The sequence below is a fragment of the Bidens hawaiensis genome, unplaced genomic scaffold, assembly GCF_021521415.1.
Source record: "Bidens hawaiensis isolate Kalapana, Puna unplaced genomic scaffold, B.hawaiensis_p1.1 tig00019393_1, whole genome shotgun sequence".
NCBI lineage: Eukaryota > Viridiplantae > Streptophyta > Magnoliopsida > Asterales > Asteraceae > Bidens > Bidens hawaiensis.
Window position 1 is genome coordinate 203,377 of NW_027492947.1, and position 22,196 is coordinate 225,572.

The window sequence follows — 22,196 nt, forward strand, 5'->3', positions numbered from 1 at the left end:
TTATACGGGTGAAATTTTGAACTTTTAAGATATTTTTGAGGATTTTTGAATTTTTGAAATGGGATGAAGATACTTTCTGTATCCGTATCCGTATCCGGGTGGATAGCCACAATTATGAGTATAGTAGTGATATAATATTTGTTGTTGTTAGGGGTTAATGGGGGTGTTGATAATAAATATATAGCGGTTAACAGTTCATGGAAACAGATCCTCCTTGTGGTGTCTGTTTGGTTGAGTCAAAATAAAACAGATACTGTGTTCCCCCAAATGAGTGAATTGAGTAGAGTAAAATGGAAGGTCCTCAATTGTTGTTCTTCTGCTTGGAGTGTCTTGAGCGTCAAATCAAATCCGATTATTTCTCAGACGACCGACGACTCCACTTCAGTTACCCACTCGCCGCCCCCGCCCTTCCATTCGCATCCAACGCCGTAGTCAAGGTTACATTTATTATTATTATTATTATTATTATTATTATTATTATATCCCTCCGTCTACTAATGTACGTATCCATCAATATTAATATCCCTAGGGTTGGGTTTTGATGCAGGTTTCCAATTCCGATGCCGATATTTCACCTCAATTCGTCTTAATGTATCTGCCCATTCATCAACACCATACCTGTCTCACCAACTACATGTATGTTTCACCTCTATTCATTACATTCCAAATTCTTCTTACACCATTACTCTACTCGCATCATCCTATTCATTACTGCTGCTTCTGTTCACTACCATTGAATTTGATATTTATATGTAATCTTGTTCAATTTATTCAATATACCAAATGTTTCTACATTCTGTTTTTGGTTTTTTACTCTTATTAATCTGATTAGATTTTCAAAGATTTTGAACTGGCTTTGACCGACTACTGGTTTGTTGGTCTGATTTGGTGAGATTGAACCAGTAGCATAACCATTAGCGATGAATTAGTGACTAATCGTGATTTTTAGGAGAGTTCAAAGTAGCATATGGTCTGCATTTAGGCCAGTGTTCTAAGAAAAATTTTGGTGTATTTACATCTTATAAGATTATTATTTTGTTTCCTTATACAGCAACGACCATTTTCCACAAAACGTTCAACCTCAACTTTTAACTAGTCATGATGCTGGAAACACATCCTTACCTGGATTTGGGTGCAACTGTTACTTTTCTAAACGCTTTTCTTGCTCGAGGACGCTTACATCCTTGGCCCCGCTTTCTCAAATCGCCCCTGCATCATTTCCCGCTTTCGATGACGTGGCTTCAAGTTTCTTATCTGGACTTGCAGAAGATCATGTGTTGCAGTCGCTTAATCTTCTGATACAAGGAAAACCAACAGGACGGGATACCATCAACTTTCTTAACTTAATCGGGGTCCCGTCGTTTACCGAAACTAGCTTTCCTGGTTGCATAAGACATCCAAACATAGTACCAATTTTGAGCATGATGAAATCATCCACGCATATCAATGTAATATTACCAAAAACTCATTATACACTGGAAAACATTCTTCATTACAGCCCTGATGCCTTAAAGTCAAATTGGCATATTAAGTTATTAATGTATCAAATACTATCTCCCTTGAGATACATGCATGGTTTAGGCATTGCTCATGGTAACTTATCTCCACCGAATGTATTATTAACTGATTCATTCTGGTGTTGGTTGAATATTGGTGATACATTAACACTACAATCACACACCAAATCATCCGAAAAACTTGTTTGTTGTACCAAGGGTTGTCACTCAAATGAAATATATGCTGATTTGAAGCTATCTTGTTCTACTGATTGGCATACCGTGTTTATTCGTTGGTGGAGTGGAGAGTTGACTAACTTTGACTATCTATTATTTTTAAACAAAATCGTGGGTAGGAGATGGGGCGATCACACTTTTCACACGGTTATGCCATGGGTGATTGATTTCAGTGTAAAACCGGATGAAAATAATGAAACTGGGTGGCGAGATTTGAGTAAAAGCAAATGGCGGTTGGCAAAAGGTGATGAACAGTTGGATTTTACATATTTAACATCAGAAATCCCACATCACGTTTCAGATGAATGTTTGTCAGAGCTAGCCGTTTGTAGTTACAAAGCAAGAAGGTTACCGTTAAGTGTTCTTCGTTCGGCTGTACGTTCGGTTTACGAACCTAACGAGTATCCTTCTACAATGCATAGGCTTTACCAGTGGACCCCAGATGAATGCATCCCAGAGTTTTATTATGATCCAAAGATATTCAAATCTCAACATTCTGGGATGTCTGATTTAGCAGTACCTTCATGGGCAAGTAACCCCGAAGAGTTTATAAAACTGCATAGAGATGCTTTAGAAAGTTATCGTGTATCGTGTCAGATTCATCATTGGATAGATATCATATTCGGTCATAAAATGTCAGGCGAAGCAGCTATTGCGGCAAAAAATGTCATGCTGCCCCCTTCAGATTCTACAAGCGCCAGGTCAGCAGGGAGGCGCCAGCTCTTTAGTCTGCCACATCCTGCTCGTTGGGGCGTTATAAAGAAGTCCAGTCAGCATGACCCCGATTCAGTTAGTGAGACACGTGTACTTCATGAAACATCTAATTTAAAAGCACTTGAAAAGGCAGCTACTTTTATTGAACATGCTTCACACTTGAGTCCTTTATATAACCCTAATATAGAAGAATCATTAAGTCAGGATGCAGAAGTTACATCTGAAACATATGAATGTTGCAGAGACAAAAACTTACCATTAGCTGTTGATGTAAATTTTCTTCTTCAGAATATTGAAACAGATGATTGTAGTACTTCAGGGTATCAAGATTTTCTTTTGTGGAGACAGAAATCGTCTTGTTCAACAAATCTTTCTGCAAAAATTGCAAATGATGTGTTTTCAATCGGTTGCATACTAGCAGAGCTTCATTTAAAGAGACCACTTTTTAATCCTGCATCTTTAGCACAGTATTTACACAGTGGTGTTCTACCCAAATTGATGCAGGAACTGCCACCTCAAGTTAATATTCTTGTTGAAGTATGCATTCAGAAAGATTGGAAGAGGTAGTCCTTTTAAATATTTTTCTGCATCTTAAATTAATCTTAATCCTTTCAATTTTAATAACCAGGAGACCATCTATAAAGTCTCTTTTGGAATCTCCCTATTTTCCTGCAACAGTGAGGTCATCATACTTATTTCTAGCACCACTTCAACTTTTATCAAAAGACGGATCTCGGATCCATTATGTTTCAAATTATGCAAAATCTGGAGCTTTGAAATTAATGGGAAATTTTGCAGCTGAAATGTGCGCGCCCCACTGTTTACCTCTTTTGCTCAAACCTCTATCCGACACTGAAGCAGAATGCGCGTATGTAATATTAAAAGATTTCTTGAAGTGTCTGAATCTGAAAGCTGTGAAGACACTTATCTTGCCTGTGATCCAGAAGATTCTACAGGCCCGTTGCAAACTTTTTTTCCTCTTCTGAATATTGGCTTATAAGTGTTCTTTATTATATTGACTTCTTAAAGTGTGACTTTTGCAGATGACTGGTTATTCACATATGAAGGTTTCTCTACTTCAAGACTCGTTTGTGCGTGAGTTATGGAGCAAAGTTGGTAAACAAGTGTATTTAGAGGGTATACATTCTATGGTTCTGTCAAATTTATATGTTTCTCCTCATAAGAGTTCATCTGTAGCTGCATCTGTACTTTTAATTGGCTCAACTGATGAGCTCGGTGTACCACTTACAGTTCATCAGGTTTATTAAGCTCTCAACTTCTAAATTTTCTTTGATATACGAACCCATTCGGTTTTAACTACCGTTTGACTAACTCATCATTCCTTATCCAGACAATATTACCTCTGATTCAATGCTTCGGGAAGGGGCTTTGCAGTGACGGAATTGATGTCATTGTTAGAATTGGTAATCCCATTTATTATTAATTCTTAACTAGGTTTATTACATACAAACATAACCAACTTCAAAAAATTCCATTTAAGGTAATCTGCAACCTTTTTAGCAGGTAACTGGTATTCAGATCATCACATCAGAAAAAGTCAACATGGTCAAACGCACAGTCTACTTCAAATCATAAGATTTTAAAGTCTGACTTTATATTTAAAGTTGCTTAACTAGGTTTACTGCATAAAACAAAAAAAATATTTCAAAAAGTTGCATTTAAGGTAATCTGCAACCTTTCTAGCAGATAACTGGTTTTCTGGGCACCAAGTCAGAAAGCGCCAACATGGTCAAACACGTGGTCTACCTTAAATTATAGCTTTTAAAGTCAGACTTTCTTTTTAGAGTCGGTAACTAGGTTTATTGCATAACAACATAACCAACTTTCAAGAAATAGCATTTGAGGTAATCTGCAACATTTTTAGCAGGTAACTGGTTTTCTGGGCGCCTTATAAAAAATAATGTCAGCCTGATCAAACATATGGTCTACCTTAAATCATAACTTTTAAAGTCTTTCTTCTTTTTAAAGTTGGTTGCTTTGGTTTCATTTCATGGTTACTTTAAATGGAAATAAGACCAAAATTGGTTACCTTTTTTGCAGCAATTTCTTGTTAACACATTTAAGCTAACCACTTTTAATAATCAGGTGGTCTTTTGGGAGAGACGTTTATAGTGAAACAGATTCTCCCATTACTGAAAAATGTTGTACGGTCTTGCATTGATGCATCCAAAGTGAGTAGGCCTGAACCTATGCAGAGTTGGAGTGCTTTGGCTCTTATGGATTGTCTAATGACATTAGATGGCATAGTGGAATTCTTGTCAAATGAGGTGGTTGTCAAAGAGCTAATAGAGGTAAGAAACTTTTTAAAAAAATAAACAATATATACGCTTATAACAACTGCATTTATAACTGACTGAAATTTACCAGGATGGAGGTTGCCTCTATATTCAACTTCTCATGTCATCCAAATTGGGAATGCCATCACTTCAGGTGCTTTAAATTTTCTTTGTTTAAGCTTTTGGTGAATGTACTGTAAAAGGTTAATATCTGGCAGGTTGTATTTCAGATTGGTGCCACAAGTCTTGTAGCAGTTTCTCAGCAAATTGGACCAGAATTAACAACATTATATGTCATGCCTAAACTTAAAGAACTCTTTGAAAAACTTGCCTTTTCTGAAGAAACTTGCGGTGGTCCAAACCGTAAAGTTTCCAAAAATAAAGTCGAGAATGAGCAAATCGAAAACCGCATGGATCTGGTGTAAGTTCTTTTTTCCTTTACTCGTGTAGTCATGTTCACAGTATTTATGCGATAATGTATATTCTATTTACAGATTGCTTTTATATCCACCCTTTGCATCACTTCTTGGAATCGAGACACTTCGTCAATGTTGTACAACATGGTTGATTCTTGAACAGTATCTTTTATGGAATCATAATTGGAAGGTGGGATATTAAATAATTTTCAAGCATAACTATTTTATGAGTATAAATTAGTGTTGTTTGTTAAAAATGTTGTCTTTAGTGGGAGAAAACAGAAGAATCTTCTCGTAGTGGTGTGGACAATATAAACACAAGAAGAACGAGCTACAACAAGAACCCAAAGCCTGAACATAATTCTGCTAAAGTTTTCCTTCATGGGTTCGGATGGCCAGTACCACAAGAAAACAAAGGGGTCAAGAGTTCAATGCCACATAAGCGACACCATCATGTGACATCATCCTCAATGTCAAGAGAACAGGAGCCTTGGCATTGGTTCCCTAGTCCTGCAACTGGCTGGGACGGGCCTGATTTTCTAGGTCGGGTCGGGGCTTCAAGTAGTGAAATTCCATGGAAAATCAGTGCATCTGTGATTCACTCGGTCCGGGCCCATCATGGAGTTCTCAGATCCTTTGCGGTTTGCCAAGATGAATCCACTTTTTTTACAGCTGGAGTCGGTCCAGGGTTTAAGGGATCAGTGCAAAAATGGGATTTATCAAGAATCGTTTCTTCACCTGGATATGATGGCCATGAAGAGGTTTGTTAATTCTTTCATTGAATTAAGTTTGATGTTAATGCTAATGTTACCTTCTATTTTGTTCAGGTTGTGAATGACATATGTGTCATAGGATCCTATGAAAGAACAGCTTCTTGTGATGGTACAATTCATGTGTGGAATAGTCAAACAGGGAAAAAGTTATCTGTAATTTCTGAAAATTCTGCACAATATGGTAACTCGATGTCTGCATCAAAGACACATTCTGATCAAGCTAATATGCTTGATTTTAGCTCACTCGGTAGCGGGATTTTGAGTAGTGCATATGATGGAAGTATGTATACTTGTATGCATCATTTGGAAACTGTAAACAGGCTTGTAGCAGGTACTGGAAACGGTTCCCTCAGGTAAATCATCAGTGCTTCCAGATTGATACTGTAATAATATTATAAAATATTGTCTTTGTAATCATAATTAATTAATTATCATGTTAATCATATTCAGATTCATAGACATTGAGGAAGGTCAAAAACTTCATTTGTGGAGAAGTGACTGTTTAGAATCCAGTTTTCCTTCTCTAATTTCATCCATATGCTCATGTGGAGGTGCCGTGTCAGCATCTTGGATTGCAGCTGGACTAAGTTCTGGTCACTGTCGGTTGCTTGACATGAGAAGTGGCGATTTAATCACCTCATGGCAAGCTCATGATGGCTATGTTACAAAGGTATTGTAGTATTATAACATGTCAATCTAGTTTGAGTCGGTCGAAATTTGAATTCAATAATCCGTCTGCAGTTGGCTGCTCCAGAGGACCATTTGCTTGTTTCTAGTGCACTTGACAAGACATTGCGGGTTTGGGACCTCAGAAAGTAATCTTTTGGATCATAATCATTACTAATAATAATTTTCTTAATTCCATCAAACTTATTAAAAATGTAATATTTTTCCTATTTATTTTTACAGGAATTTGGCAACACCATTGATCTTATTCAGAGGTCACAGCGATGGTGTATCGGGTTTTTCCGTGTGGGGACAGGATATTATTTCAATATCCAGAAGTAAAATTGGACTTTCTTCCTTATCTAAACAGGCAAGTATTCTTTATATATTTTTTGGGGATTCTTATGTTGTCTTCATTATATGAATATGATCCACTTGAGTTATTGTTGCAACTTTTATGGCACGGCACATGTATGGTATTAATTAAACTGTCTCATGTGACACAGGATGGGCAACATCGAATCACGCCGCAATACCTATACATGGCAGATCGTGAATCTAGGAATATGTCGGTGTTATCCACTATAACTATTCTTCCATTTTCGAGACTTTTTCTAGTCGGGACGGAAGACGGTTATTTAAAAGTGTGTTGTTAGATTCTTGTTACCATAATTGTGTAACCAACAAGCAAGTAAAAATGCACTTAAAAGACTAGTCATTTGTATAAAATATGTAGTAGTTTTTATTTAATATTATAGATGTCTAATAATAAAAGTTATATAGATAGACACATAGATAGTTATAATAAAATAACTAAATTATATACGTGTTAGATTTTTAGCTAAAATTGTCAAAATTCATGGATGGAGTCAGAAGGCATGTTATTGGCCTCTTGCGTAAGGTCAAGGTTGGTAAACAAGTCAGAGATAATATATTACTAGACGGGTGATCGCGCGATGCAGCGGGTGTTTGAACCTGTTAATCGCGTACAATATAAGTGTTTATGGTTCGGTTAAAACCTTGAAATCATTTAAATCGGTCATTGGTTTGACTTCTTTTCTCTTTTTCTTTTTTACTTTCGGTTTGTTGGTCGGTTTCAAAATTTTCAAAAAGTAGTGAACGGTTGGTTCGCGGTTTATATCGACAACCGGCCATATGAAACCAGAAAAGACTGTAAATTAATGTAATTGCAATATGATTTCTTTTGTAATCTTTGTTATTATTTCACGTCCTAGATCTTCCATTAATATTTACCATTTATGTGGCTAAAATTATCATTTTTTATTTTTAATCATCTCAAGTATCATATTATGTTGGTTTTAGTTAAACTTGATGGTACATTTAAATTATTAATTATTTGAAACTAAATTTATTATTAAAGTTTAAACTGTGAAACCAAACTGGAACCATGCCGTTAGTAACGATTCGGTTTCAACTTTCGATGGTTGAGTTTGGTTTTGAACGACAAAAATGCAGTATTAACAGTTTGACTCACAAGTTTAACTTAAAAACCATCAAAACCGACACTGAACACCCCTACGTAACATTTTAATTTATTTAAAATGAAAAAAAATTACAACAATATCATATCCAAATTAAAGAGAATAAAATGCTCGTTTTTATGATGTAATTTTTTTATAAAAATATTAACGTATGAAAATGCTATAGTCGTTTAAAAATCATGGGTGAGAAGTTTGTTTAATGTTTAAATTAAAAACATAATATGGTTAAAGATAATGGACCAAATTGTAAGTTGAATGAATTGTGTTTAAAAGACAAATTTACCCTTACTAACACATGTACATTATGCATTAGCAATTGTAAATCCCTTAAAATCAAGTATCTTAATTTACCTGTATTATATATAGTATAAATATGAAATTATTATGCATGTAATTCTATGCAAGTATTACTATTATAATCCTAAATTATAAACATTAAAAAATGATATAATTACGAGTGCTTTAACCTGCTAATCGAGTCAGACGGCATTAAATATGTTTTTTGAAAGGTAAACATTATTTAAAAATAGAAAAAAGGTAGAATCACAATTCACGTTAGAGGTGTACAAATCTGGTTTTTTCTAATACCCGGGTTATGGAATCGGTTTCGGGCATGACCAGCTATTGGAAAATCAGGTATTGAGAGAAATCGGGTAGGGTTCGGGTAGGGTATTGAAGAGAAAAACTCAACCCTATATACCCGGGTAGGGTATGATCAGGTTCGGGTATTGGAACCGGGTACGACCGGGTATTAATAACCGGTTTTGAATTTGGATTTTTTTATACATTTTTTATATTGTTTAAAATTTAAATTTGCTTTGTAATTTATAATTATATACAAATAATTAAACTATATTATAAAAGCCATAAATCCACTTAATTACAAATTATTTACTTAGTATTATGCATTTTACAAAAACTTAAACATAAAAGCTGTGAAGTAAACATAAAATTGTACTATAAAAACTCATGTATCATTTCGGGTATTAGAAAATTGGTATCGGGTATCGGGTATAATCGGGTATAGGTATAGGGTATGACCGGGTCCGGGTATTTACGGGTATAAATCGGGTACGGGTGTTGACCTCAAAATGCATATCCTATCCATACCCTACAGGTAGGGTCGGTTCCGGTTTCGAGTATAAAAAAACCGGTTTTAAGTATTTTTTCGGGTACGGGTTTTTTCACCTCTAATTCACATGTCATATACTAAGATTCTGAAAGTATATTTTGTTCTAGTTTTCCTATTAAAAATGGTAAACCATAAATATTCTAAAAAATTAGAAAGCTTTTCATAGTTAGAAATGATAGTGAAAATGAAATGAGTCTTTGTAAGAATAATAAAAAAAATGTTCAGTTGTTCAATGAAATGAAATCAATAATTACATAATAATCGCATTTAATCGAATCCATTTCTTCTCATCCCTTTGTTTTTTTTTTTCATTTTATTCCTCTTCCACCTTACTCTCTAGACAACGTCACCCGACAACCACCAGCAACACAACTGCCGCCGCCACCTGATCACCACCACCACCGCCACTGCCACCACCTGACCACCACCGTCGCCGCAACCACCATCATCGTCTCCGCCACCACCATCACCGCCATACCACCAACGCCACCATTATTGTAGATGGCAGACCACCACCATCACCAGTGCAATTTTTTTTTATATTTTTAATTTTTTTTAATTTTGGATATGAGTGTTTTTATCATTTCTATTTCATTCATATTTCTTTTCTACCAAACAACATAAAATAATAATTTATTTCACTCCTATAAGTTAACCAAACATGACAAAGCAACGGTAATTAGTCATTTCATTCTATTGTTCCATTTTCATTCCTTCTTCATCCAATTACTTCCAACCAAACATACCAAGTAATTCATGAAAATGATATTTTTTTTGAAAGGTGAACTTCATAAACCACACGCAGAAACCACCCAATCTCCAAGATGGAGAAAATGGGCCGTCAAACTACATCACATCAAATACATATTACACCAAGACTTTCAATCTCTATATTTGCTTTTGTGTCTATTACTAAACCATAAAATATGCATTCACGTCTACTACAATCTCTACACCTTGCATCGTTTATCGTAAAAAAATCTTCCCGTTTCTCGCTCTCCAAATCCGCCAACAAGTCATAACCACTCCTCTAATAATTTCCTTTCGCAAAGGAGATAATCCTTCCATCCTATGCATCTCCACCACATCTTTTAAGCTAAAAGCAAAAAAATTGGGTAAACCACACCACCTTAAAATACCCTCCCACACCCCCATAGAAAACCGCATCCGATGAACACATGATCCACCCTCTCCTCACTCTCGTCGCAAAATCACACAAGGTATTACCAATGTCAATATTTCTTCTACTTAATGACATCCTTGTAGGCAAGCGATCCAACAATGTTCTCCACATGAATATGTTACATTTATCCGGTAGTCACTTGCACCAATCAAGAACATAAACACCACTTCCCATATTAATTCCGAACAACCAACCTCTCACCGCAGCTACAGAGAAACACCCATCATCGTCCCCTTCCCATCTCCAATCATCCTCACACCTGTTAAGTGAAACCTAACGAATGACTTCCGATAACTCCTCAAACTCTTCTAATTCGACCTCCAAGGCCAGTTCTCTCTTCCACGACCAGTTCATCGAAGAGCCAAAGTCCGATCGTATAAAAATATCGGACACCATACACATCTTCCTAGCTTCCAGTTTAAAAATAAAATATAAAGGCATTTTGAATTATAATAATTCAAATAACAACTCATTAACAAGTAAATGTTACCGGTGATCCTCTAATTAAATGGTTGAGGTGATATACCGAAAGACTTCACTAAAACAAGGAGGCATTGAGTTCACGTCCACCTGGTCAAAATAAGTGTTCCATGTTAGACTAGAGAATTTTGTCAGTTAAAGTGTGTTTTCTCTAGAGAAAGTGGTCTTCACGTCGGGAGTGATGAGGACAAAGTAACGTATGAGTTTCCTTTTAAGGATATGCCAACCTAGAAATCCAAGATTCCATACCTAGAGAACAGATACGATCATGCCATTAAAAACGAATGTAATAAATACATTACCGTCTTGAGTTTTACTTAACGTTAAAATCAATCTTAACCAAAAAAAAAAAAGAAAAAAAGAAAGTAAGTCTATTTAGTCTTAATGAACAATTAATGATTTTGATCTCAATTCAATGAATTGATTTGGAACGATATAAGAAATAAATAAATACCAATAGCAAAATGGCTTATAATTGAAGTATGATTATGGATAGTAATAAAAGAAAAACATATGAATGTACTTGGTCAGCATAGGGGCATGAATTAACATGAACAACAAAATCCTAGTTTTCCACACTCAAAAAACCAATATATATAATATATATATATATTAAAAAAAAAAGGATCAAAATAATCATCATCATCCACCATCAATCAATCAAGCCCTGTATATCCCACCGCATAGCACGCTATCGGTAGGGTCAGGGGAGGGTGAGATGTAGGCAAGTCTTTCCTCTATCCGTGAGAATAGAGAGGCTGCTTCCAGAGAGACCCTCCGCTCATAAAGCTACATACAGGTAAACAGAGTAAACATACATCCTACAAGCAAAGACACTTAGCAATACATAGAGTAGCACCCTACCAAAATACCAAGGAATCTGTAAATAAGATTTGGGCATAAGAATCACAAGACAGCATCAAACAAAAAATATACATAAGCAACAAGGAGTCAAGCTAGCCAAAGTAGACCCTAAATACAAAGCTAAGCTAACTAGGTACCTTCCCCTAGAAAGTCTCTAACATTAATCCTACGTCTCCACGAATCTCTATTCTAGACCATGTCCTCAGAGAGGTGCAACTCTGTCAAGTCATGTCTAATTCTCTCATCCCAAGTCAATTTAGGCCTGCCTCTACTCCTCTTTCCTTCCACAATGAGAGTTTCCACTACTCTAACTGGCGCTGTTGTTGGTCTCCTTTTCACATGCCCAAGCCATCTCAATCTCCCTTCCTTTATTTTGTCTGATATGCTAACTACTCATAACCTTTCCCTAAAGACCTCATTTCTAATCCTATCTAATCTAGTGTGTCCGCACATCCACCTCAGCATCCTCATCTCCGCTACCTCCATCTTGTGCGCCTGTGTTATGGCCCAACAGTCTGTTCCATACAACATTGCAGGTCTAACTGCTACTCTATAAAATTTCCCCTTTAGTTTAGATGGGAACCGCTTGTCGCATAAAACCCCAGTGGCTGCTTTCCACCTACACCAGCCAGCTTGTATGCGGTGGGTTATGTCACTATCTATCTCTCCATTGCTTTGGACAAACGATCCTAAATATTTAAACTTCGTTATCTGCGGAACCACCTGGTCCTCAATAGTGATCTGGGTGTCCTCTCTATCGCCAACACCACTGAAGTCACAATAAAGGTACTCCGTCTTAGAGCGACTAATTCTTAAACCTTTATCCTCTAAAGCTACACGCCACTCCTCTAGCCTTTCGTTCAAGCTTTGTTTAGTCTCAGCCCCTAACACAATATCATCCGCAAAGAGCATGCACCATGGGACAGGCTCCTGAATCGACTTGGATAGCTCATCCATAACTACCGTGAAAATAAACGGGCTTAACGCCGATCCTTGGTGGAGTCCCATCTCCACGGGGAAAAAATTTGTATCTCCTACAGGCGCACGAACACTAGCTGTAGTCCTGTCATACATATCTTTAATTAAGTCTATATACTATCCAGGTACACCTCTACCTTCTAAACTATCCCAGATTAGCCTACGTGGCACACTGTCATATGCTTTTTCGAGGTCGATGAATATCATATGTAGGTCCCTCTTTTTCTCCCTATACTTCTCCATTAATCTTCTCAGTATGTGTATCGCTTTCGTTGTTGACCGTCCTGGCATGAAACCAAATTGGTTAACCATAACCTGCGTTTCTCTCCTAATTCGTGTCTCGATTACTCTCTCCCATAATTTCATAGTATGAGCTAACAACTTAATTCCTCTGTAATTCCCACAACACTATGCGTCTCCCTTGTTCTTGTATAGGGGCACTACTACACTACTCCTCCACTGGTATGACATTTTTCCGTTCTTGAAAATAAGGTTGAATAGAGTAGTGAGCCATTGAACTCCTTCATCCCCTAAACACTTCCAAGCTTCAATCGGTATGTTGTTTAGACCAACCGCCTTAGCCCTTCCCATCTTCCTAAGTGCTATCCTCACATCTCCCTGTGTGATACCTCCACATTAGGAGTTATTTCTTTGTTGTCTCTGTGTAACAGGGTTGCCTGTTTCTCGTTGGTAGATCTATCTGCCATTAAAAAGACTGTTAAAATAATTTTGCCATCTCTGTTTAATGTCTTGTTCCTTGATTAAGACACGCCCATCCTCTCCCTTTATATATTTCACTACTCCTAGGTCATGTCTTCTACGCTCTCTGGCTTTAGCAATCTTGAACATATCATGCCCCCTCCTTTTTTTCCAGACGTGCATACATCCGTTTATACGCTGTATTTTTTGCCTCTGTCACCGCCTTCTTCGCCTCTCTCCTAGCGTTTTTGTATTTCTCCCTCAACCTCCAACGCTCCCCCTCATTTGTGCACCTTAAAAGATCCCTAAGACTCTGTTGCTTATCCTTAATCTTGCTCTGCACATCCTCATTCCACCACCAAGATTCCTTGTCCCCAGCTGTCCTGCCTGTCGTGACCCCTAGCGTCTCCTTTGCCACTCGGGTGATAGAAGCTGCCATATCCTCCCACATCTGGTTTGCGTCCCCAACAAGATGAATTGTTGTCGTCGAGATGACCTTGTCCTTGAACATCGTAATGTTGGTGCCCTTCAAATTTCCCCATCTTATCCTATGCCGCCCTTTTCTCTCCATCGTAGTCACTTTCTCTCTCAGTACTACATCTGCCACCAGTAGATGGTGCTGAGCTGCTGCTGTCTCCCCCGGTATCACCTTGCAGTCTCTCCACCGTCTTCGATCGTGTTGCCTCATTAAGAGATAGTCGATTTGTGTATTCCTTCCCCCACTGGTAAAAGTGATTAGGTTTGAGTCCCTTTTCCTAAAGAAAGAGTTTAGAATACCTAGGTCATGGGCTATTGCAAAATCTAAAAGATCCCTACCAGGTTCGTTTCTATCCCCAAAACCAAAACCTCCATGAACCATCTGAAAGCCATCATCATCCACCAACTCTATCAAATAACCGACGGCCAGGATTGAAAAATGATATAAGATTCTCGAATGAATGTGGGCTATATAAACACCACTTCCGCATCCTTTATTCCTCGCCCTTAGCCCCCTTGCTTTGCTTTGCTTTGCTTTGCTTTTAAGATATAAGATTCTCGAATGAATGTGGGCTATAGAAGCCACCCTTAATTCTTGATTGAGTTCCTTCAAACTCTTCAAAAGGTAATAATTGTGGACTACTTAACCTTCTTCTTCTTCTCCGTTGCCGGACTTCTAACCACCCACACCGGTACCGAACTCTGTCGGTGGCAGGCGATTCTGTTGTTTACGTTCGGTTAATTTGCTTCTCAAATGATGTTATTACAGTTTGATTTATTAGGTTTAAAGTGCTTGTGAATATAATAGGTTAAGGTATTGAAAACTCTTTTAATTAATTACCTTCAGATCTGGTGTTGACCAAACTTATAACAGATTTGAAAAGGAAACAGAAAACTAATCAGTTTGTCATTATTGAATACACAGCTTCGTAGTAATGGAGCCCTTCTTGTTCACTTCTGAATCTGTTAACGAGGGACACCCTGACAAGCTCTGCGATCAGATCGGGTTCGTGTCTGATGATGTCGGATTGGACGCCGACAACTGCAGGGTTTTGGTTAACATTGAGCAACAGAGCCTGGATATTGCGCAGGGTGTTCATGGTCATTTGACCAAGAAGCCCGAGGAGATTGGTGCAGGAGACCAAGGTCACATGTTTGGTTATGCAACCGATGAGACCCCTGAACTTATGCCCCTTAGCCATGTCCTGCGACCAAGCTTGGTGCCCGTTTGACTGAGGTTCGCAAGAACGGGACTTGCGCCTGGCTCAGGCCTGATGGAAAGACACAGGTTACGGTCGAGTACCATAACGACAATGGAGCTATGGTCCCGCTTCGTGTGCACACCATCCTCATCTCCACTCAGCACGATGAGACCGTGACCAATGATGAGATTGCTGCTGATCTTAAAGAGCATGTGATCAAGCCGGTGGTTCCAGCTAATTATCTAGATGAGAAGACCATCTTCCACTTGAACCCATCTGGTCGGTTCGTTATTGGTGGACCGCACGGTGATGCTGGGCTCACCTGACGGAAGATTATTATTGACACGTATGGCGGTTGGGGTGCGCACGGTGGTGGTGGTTTCTCTGGAAAGGACCCGACCAAGGTGGACCGAAGTGGTGCTTACATTGTGAGGCAGGCTGCAAAGAGTATTGTGGCTGGCGGGCTAGCCAGGAGGGCGATTGTGCAGGTGTCTTATGCGATCGGTGTGCCTGAACCGTTGTCTGTTTTTGTTGACACGTATGGGACTGGGAAGATTCCAGACAAGGAGAACTTTGATTTCAGGCCGGGAATGATATCGATCAATCTTGATTTGAAGAGGGGTGGGAATAAGAGGTTTCTGGAGACGGCTGCGTACGGGCATTTTGGTCGGACAGACCCGGATTTCACATGGGAGGTGGTGAAGGATCTCAAGTGGGAGAAGGCTTGATAAGAAGGTTGTTGGGTTTATTTTCATTTTTATGTTAGTTACTATAAATCATATAGTAATGATAATTGTGTTTTATTTTTTGTTATTGTAAGTTTGATATGATGAGTTGAATTAGGGTGGTTTTGTTTAATATCTTAAAAAGAGATTTGGAAGTGGAATGGCGTAGCTGTCCTTCGTGCTAATTACTAATAAAATGGAAATCTATGTGTTTAAAGGGAGTCATTTGGTTAAAAAATTTGTATCACTAGGTAAGGTTGGTTTAAAAACAGTAGTGTTGTGGTTTGAAAACGTTGTTTATTAGATCTTTTGTTTTATGTGGATCTTGGTCTCTGTTAGTTAAACAAAATGGTGTCACTGGATACTATGTTTTTTAGTTTAATGATCCTACATTCCTACCAACTACCAACTGTTGCATGTATTATTGGTTTTAAATACTAAAAAAAAAGGTTTGGTCATGAAGGATATTGGATTAAGATGACATAAAAGGTTGGTGTCAGTAAGATCATCTTTTTCAAGAAAAGTGGATAAAGTTGTAACATGACGCCCTTGGCTTTATTTTATTTTATTTATTTTGGTAGTAAGAAAAACACGTATGCTTAAGAGTTGATTAACTCTCGGTTAATTTATCTTTTTCTTAACTTAAAGTGGGTGAATTAAAAACATGTTTGATAACAATGTAAAATATAAAATCTAAGTTAGAACGATTATATTTTGGCTAGTGTATTTATAGGATTTGTTTATACATGATTATATATATGTTGTCAATGATACTAAAATCAGAAATCCACTTGTAGCATAATACTCTATATGCAAGCCATTGATCATTTTTACAACCAGAAAAACGGGCAGGTCGGGTTAGGCTGGACATCTGTTTAAGATGAGTTTGAGTTAGGAACAATTTGTTTAAATACGTGTCATTTCAATTTGGGTAAAAATAGGTAATTATTAAAACGTGTCAATCTACAAAGATTATCATGCGACTAAAATTAATAATTTTAGAAACTGTATTTATTTACAAAATGAGCAGGAAGGGTTGGTTTTAATAACGGACTTGAAAGTTTACACTTTGTAAAACACCTGTTCTCTAAGTGTCCATTTAGATCAACATACAAGCACCAACTAGTCAAGTAGAGTTGTTTAAAGAGCCTAAAATATACATACTACCGGCTATAAATACTTGACCTTGTACATGGCAGCCAACTCATATTTGATAGTCCATACATCTATGTTGATTTATATATCTAAATGGATAATCAGATACACTAGGTAGTTGAACTTGTGCAAGCCCGACAATTGCAAGTAGCTCATATGATTTGCTTATTGGTGGTATTCGTTGTACTTAATTTGCCAACCAGAAAGCGTGTTAATTTACCTACTAGAGATGAAACTGTACAACGGCGACATGTACGTGAAGAGATGTTACACGACCTTTTAAACGGTGGCTAATGTTGCGATCTTATTCGCATGAGTGAGAAAGCTTTTATGACATTGCGTAGTATCTTAAAGCATGATGGTAGACTTCGACATACTCAACACATGTCTATTGAAGAGCAAGTTGCAAGTTTTTTTGAATATTGTACATCAGGGCAAGTAAAGAATGAGCATTTAAAATATAAACTCAATAATTCTCATATATAAAGTAAATTATACAATGATAATTGTGAAACAATAAACAAAACGAAAGTATATTAGCAAAATAATTTTTAATTTTTAAAACCGGAAGTTATCCTACCATTTTTGGTTTTAAACTAAATGGTCTTTTTTTCTGTAAATATGAATAAGAAAAAAAATATGAAATAAACATTGGGTTAATAAGAACTAGACTCATGACATAGTAGCTTTCATAAAAATGAAAAAAAATTAGAGAATATAAATGTGTGATGCAAGATTTGAACTTGGGTAACTCAGTTTTGATGGCAGAGTGTTAACTATTTGAGCCAAATTAAAGTTATTGAATTTTCGGGTTTAAATTATATATATATAAACATGTCACCTTTTTTGGCCTCAAAAGCTGGTGGGCCTTGGGCCGTCGCCCTCTCTGCCCACCCATTTAGGCCGGGCCCGTTGTCGGTAATAATTTGAGGAATTGGTTTACTTCATGGCTATACCGTTGTTCTGCATCAACTACTAGTCGGTACCTCCATAGAGTTTTGCAAGTGATAATATCATTAGAACGTCGATATATTCAACAGCCTAAGGGTGATACTGTCTCAAAAGAATTTCAGAATTTTTGAACAGAAAGAAATTTTTTGTTTAATTTCGGGAACATGAAGGATATTTTTTAGAGAAAAAGTTTTGGTGGGTGAGTAAAAACGTGAAGAACCAATATGTAGAATGGATAACCCCTTACCATTGCCAAAATAAATATTGTCTTCGCGATGATATTGTTGTGCGCCATCAAAGTCGAAGAGATCTGGTGCGTGTTCAAATTTCCACGTTTTTTTACCAATAGTATTTTTGGAACCTTGGCAGCTATAAAGGTGTTGCACCCCCTGATCAAATTCTTTACAAGGGTGGTATTTGTCGCTTAAATGCCAAAATTATTTTATGTATTGAAGTGAGTAGTTTAGACATGTCATGTGTTTACTCATTGCCTACGGTTCATTTATTATGCAGAGCTTCCAAAAAATGACAAGTGTGCGATGAACTATGAACTTGCACAGATGTTGCGAGTACACTTTCTTCAATTCATTTACTTCTATTATGTTAATTCATTAGTTTTTATTCCCATTTTTGTTTACATGCACCATAAAAACCTCCCTCGTTACACCTTTATTATTATGTATTACACCTATCAAGGTTTGTTCAATCATTTAGTTTTATCATTCATATTTTTAACATTATCGAAAAAAAACTAAAATAAAATAAGTTAATCAAATTAACTTCGTTTTTAAGTTTGAATATGCAAAATTACATAAATTTTTTTTTTAATTTGAATATGCTTAAAATGTAGACTCGGAAGCAATATTAATGCAAGAATTTGACCTGAATGTGATGCTTTGAGAACACTAAGAAACAGGGTTTTTGAATGTAGTTAAACAACTTGCTAGAGAATTGAATCTTAAAACAAATTGAATCTTAAAACATCACCGAAGGAATTGAAGTAGGAATAACTGAATTAACGATGTTGATATTTGAACAAAATTTTCTAATGTATTTGAATTGTCACTAGTAGGCCAACCGACCGGCCCCTTTTAAACAATTTTTTATTATATGTAATACATGTTTTCACTAATAAAACATATATATACAATTTATGAATTTTAAACTTGTGTGGTAACACTTTGCATTTGTTACTCTGTATCTAATTTTATTTATATAAATAAAAAATGTTTATAATTATATATATTATCATTTTATAACTTTATTTTTGTTTTGGTTTTATTATCAACCCGTGTATACATAAGTTCTAACCTAGTATAATTATATAATGAAAAATCACGAGAAGAACAAAATAAGAGTCTTGAGAAGTCTGAATGTATCGAACTCTAGCCTAGGATTGTTATCACATGTACTTCTTATTTTAATTTAAGTAAAATGGTATAATAATAAAAGTGTAGGGTTTTTTTCCTCACCCTATTTGGTAACACATAAAATGTTTAATTTCCTTTCTTGTCATTTTTTTTTCATTAAACGTGAACACGAAATAAAAATCATATGTTTTTCTTTTCTTCCCCTTCTTTTCTATCCTCATTCTCCTTTCTTTCTCTTCTCTCTTTAAATGAAACTCGGAAACATAACGTAACTACTTTGGTTCTTATTTAATTGGATGTTGTAGAGTTGTATGGTTCATTCAGCGGCTTGTAAATTAGTGGCGGACCTACTTGTATCCCGGGGGTCGGCCGACCCCTGTGAAAAAAAATAACTATACTATTTTACTATTTTAGTGTTAAAATCCTGACTGACCCTATAAAATTTTGACATCGACCCCTGTAAAATTTTGAATTCCGAGGGGTGATGAAAGAAAAACAGACGAAAGAAGGAGCTGACCCGAAAACTCTTCTCCAGCAGGTGTGGTAACGGTTACATTGGTGTTGTATGAAGTTGGCCGGTAAAGAAGAAAGAATACCCCGATGCCCTAGTTCTTGTTAATTACCTATGTTATTTTAAGCTACTTTCGTGGTTGAAAAGCTAACAAAAAAGACCGAAACACATTGAATGTATTTTTGCCCGATTAAAGGCTTTATTTGGACATCAATATCCATATTTTCTTATGCAAAAAAGAATTGTTTATAGTTTATTTATTTATTTATTATGTTATATTCCATTTAGTATTAAAACATACAAATTATTTTGGTATTTTATTGTTTACATTTTATTTAGTTTCACTTACCATCTTTCCTATTTATTAGATTATATTGCTTTTTATAACAATACATTCATAAAAAAAAACCTTAAAATAAATATCGATCGATGCCAAGCTTAGAATTAGAAATTTAAAATCAGTGAAATGGCTTAACCAGAAAAAAATATATATTTTAGATCATTTAGGCAAGCAAGAATTATATTTTATATATATATTTTTATATGATCGACCCAATTAGAACGGCTGAATCGAACCCAAAAATAACATTATATACCGATTTGACTCGACCTATTTAGAACGGCTGAATCGGACCCAATAATAAATTTATATACCGATTTAAGCCGACCCGACCCAAACGGCCGTATCGGAACACAAATTTTTAATATATGTGAGAAAATTTCCTGGACTCACCACTGCTTGTAATTGAGTTATTTATTCATTTCTAAATATTAGTGTGATAACACATGCTGCTTATCTGCTGTGGGATTGGTTGTGTATGATTTATCTGTTTCTCTTTGGCGTTGGTTTCAACTTGTGTTTGCCAAATCTCTTGTATTTGCATTAGTATTTAGGTTTTCTTATTGGGAAAGTCTTGGTCATTCCAAGTAACTTCTGTTATGCTTAGTTTATTATGTCTTGTACCACAATAGTAATTAGTGATACATTCTGTTGGGGTATTTTTGCCCATGAGAAAACCCGACAACAATCTTAACCTTCATGGAATTTATTACTATTTATTATTATTATTATTATTATTAATAAAAGAAAAATTAAAAGTATATATTTCTTATACTTTGTCGTGTTACACAAGACCAGCAACAAAATTGGTATTTAGGCTTTGGGCCTGTGATCACAAGATGATTTATGGTGGACTTGGGCTCCAAGACAACAAACAATTTAAAAAGGGTTGTTGTGCACATCTTCGGCCGACAGATATATACATACGAAAAAGGATTGTGAGAGATTATTATTATTCCTCTTCTGTTGAATCAAGTATTACGAAGAGAAGGTTTTCATTGCTCTAATTAGTTTGGTGTTTTGTGAAGATAAGAGATGGCCAGAGATCGATTCATTCTCTCGTTGGTGATACCTCTTACTCGTATTCTTTTGTAGTTTGGTTTCATATACTTGATGTTAGTTTGTACCAAGTATATGATGATTTGTGTATGCCTCTAGTTTTACCTAGAGAAGAACTTTTGTATTGCTCATTATTGGTGATAGTGGATTTGAAGCGGCTCTAGTAGTCCCGTGGTTTTTACTCTCGCCTTGAGAGGTTTTCCACGCTAAAATTTATTGTGTCATATTTATTTTTATTTACCCTGTTTGTTTGCATCCTCATTGGTTCATTCGGGTCGGGAAAAAGTTTAGCCAAACGAAGATTAATTCCGCAATTTTTGTTTACCGTTTGTGGCTAGGTGGTCATTTTTCTCAACAGAGTGGTATCAGAGCTTCGGCTCTTGTTCTTGGGTTAAGACTTGTTTGAACGATGGAAGCTAATACGGGTAGGATGGTGAGTTTGAATGGTTCCAATTATCATGTTTGGAAAGGCAAGATGGGAGACCTTCTTTATGTGAAGGATTATTATTTGCTTGTTTTTAGTACCGATAAACCTGAAAATAAAACTGATGAAGAATGGAATATTTTGCATAGGAAGGTTTGCGGGTATATTCGGCAATGGGTTGATGATAATGTTTTGAACCATATTAGCGGGGAGAGTCATGCTCGTTCTCTATGGACCAAGCTTGAAGAGTTGTATGCTCGGAAGACCGGGAACAATAAGTTGTTCTTGATTAAACAGTTGATAAACTTGAAATACCGTGATGGAACTCCTGTTACTGATCATTTGAATGTTTTTCAGGGTGTTATTAATCAGCTTGCAGGTATGGGTATTAAATTTGAAGATGAGATACAAGGTTTATGGCTTCTTGGTACGTTACCGGATTCTTGGGAGACTTTTAGGACATCATTGTCCAACTCCGCAGCAAACGGTATTATTACTATGGAATTGGCTAAAGGTAATATTATAAATGAAGAGATGAGAAGAAA

At 36.4% G+C, this 22,196-nt stretch overlaps 2 protein-coding genes and 1 pseudogene across 3 annotated transcripts; 2 read left to right on the forward strand and 1 right to left on the reverse strand.

Annotated features, from left to right (window-relative positions):
- The first annotated feature begins 328 nt into the window (after positions 1-328).
- On the forward strand, positions 329-7,339 carry LOC143558296 (protein GFS12-like). The gene is made up of 16 exons (XM_077047152.1): positions 329-437; positions 548-636; positions 1,052-3,010; positions 3,076-3,403; positions 3,491-3,706; positions 3,799-3,871; positions 4,554-4,759; positions 4,836-4,898; positions 4,975-5,165; positions 5,239-5,350; positions 5,430-5,921; positions 5,988-6,286; positions 6,384-6,603; positions 6,675-6,748; positions 6,843-6,969; positions 7,106-7,339. Exons 2-16 carry the CDS (start codon positions 590-592, stop codon positions 7,253-7,255), a joined length of 4,557 nt encoding a protein of 1,518 aa, XP_076903267.1. The 5' UTR covers positions 329-437; positions 548-589; the 3' UTR covers positions 7,256-7,339.
- Positions 7,340-13,588: 6,249 nt separating this feature from the next.
- Positions 13,589-14,296, reverse strand: LOC143558300 (uncharacterized). The gene has a single exon (XM_077047153.1). It carries the CDS (start codon positions 14,294-14,296, stop codon positions 13,589-13,591), a length of 708 nt encoding a protein of 235 aa, XP_076903268.1.
- A 194-nt stretch (positions 14,297-14,490) lies between these two features.
- On the forward strand, positions 14,491-16,009 carry LOC143558297 (S-adenosylmethionine synthase 5-like; annotated as a pseudogene). The gene is made up of 2 exons (XR_013139712.1): positions 14,491-14,539; positions 14,840-16,009. The product of XR_013139712.1 is annotated as an S-adenosylmethionine synthase 5-like (transcript).
- The last annotated feature ends 6,187 nt before the right edge of the window (positions 16,010-22,196 follow it).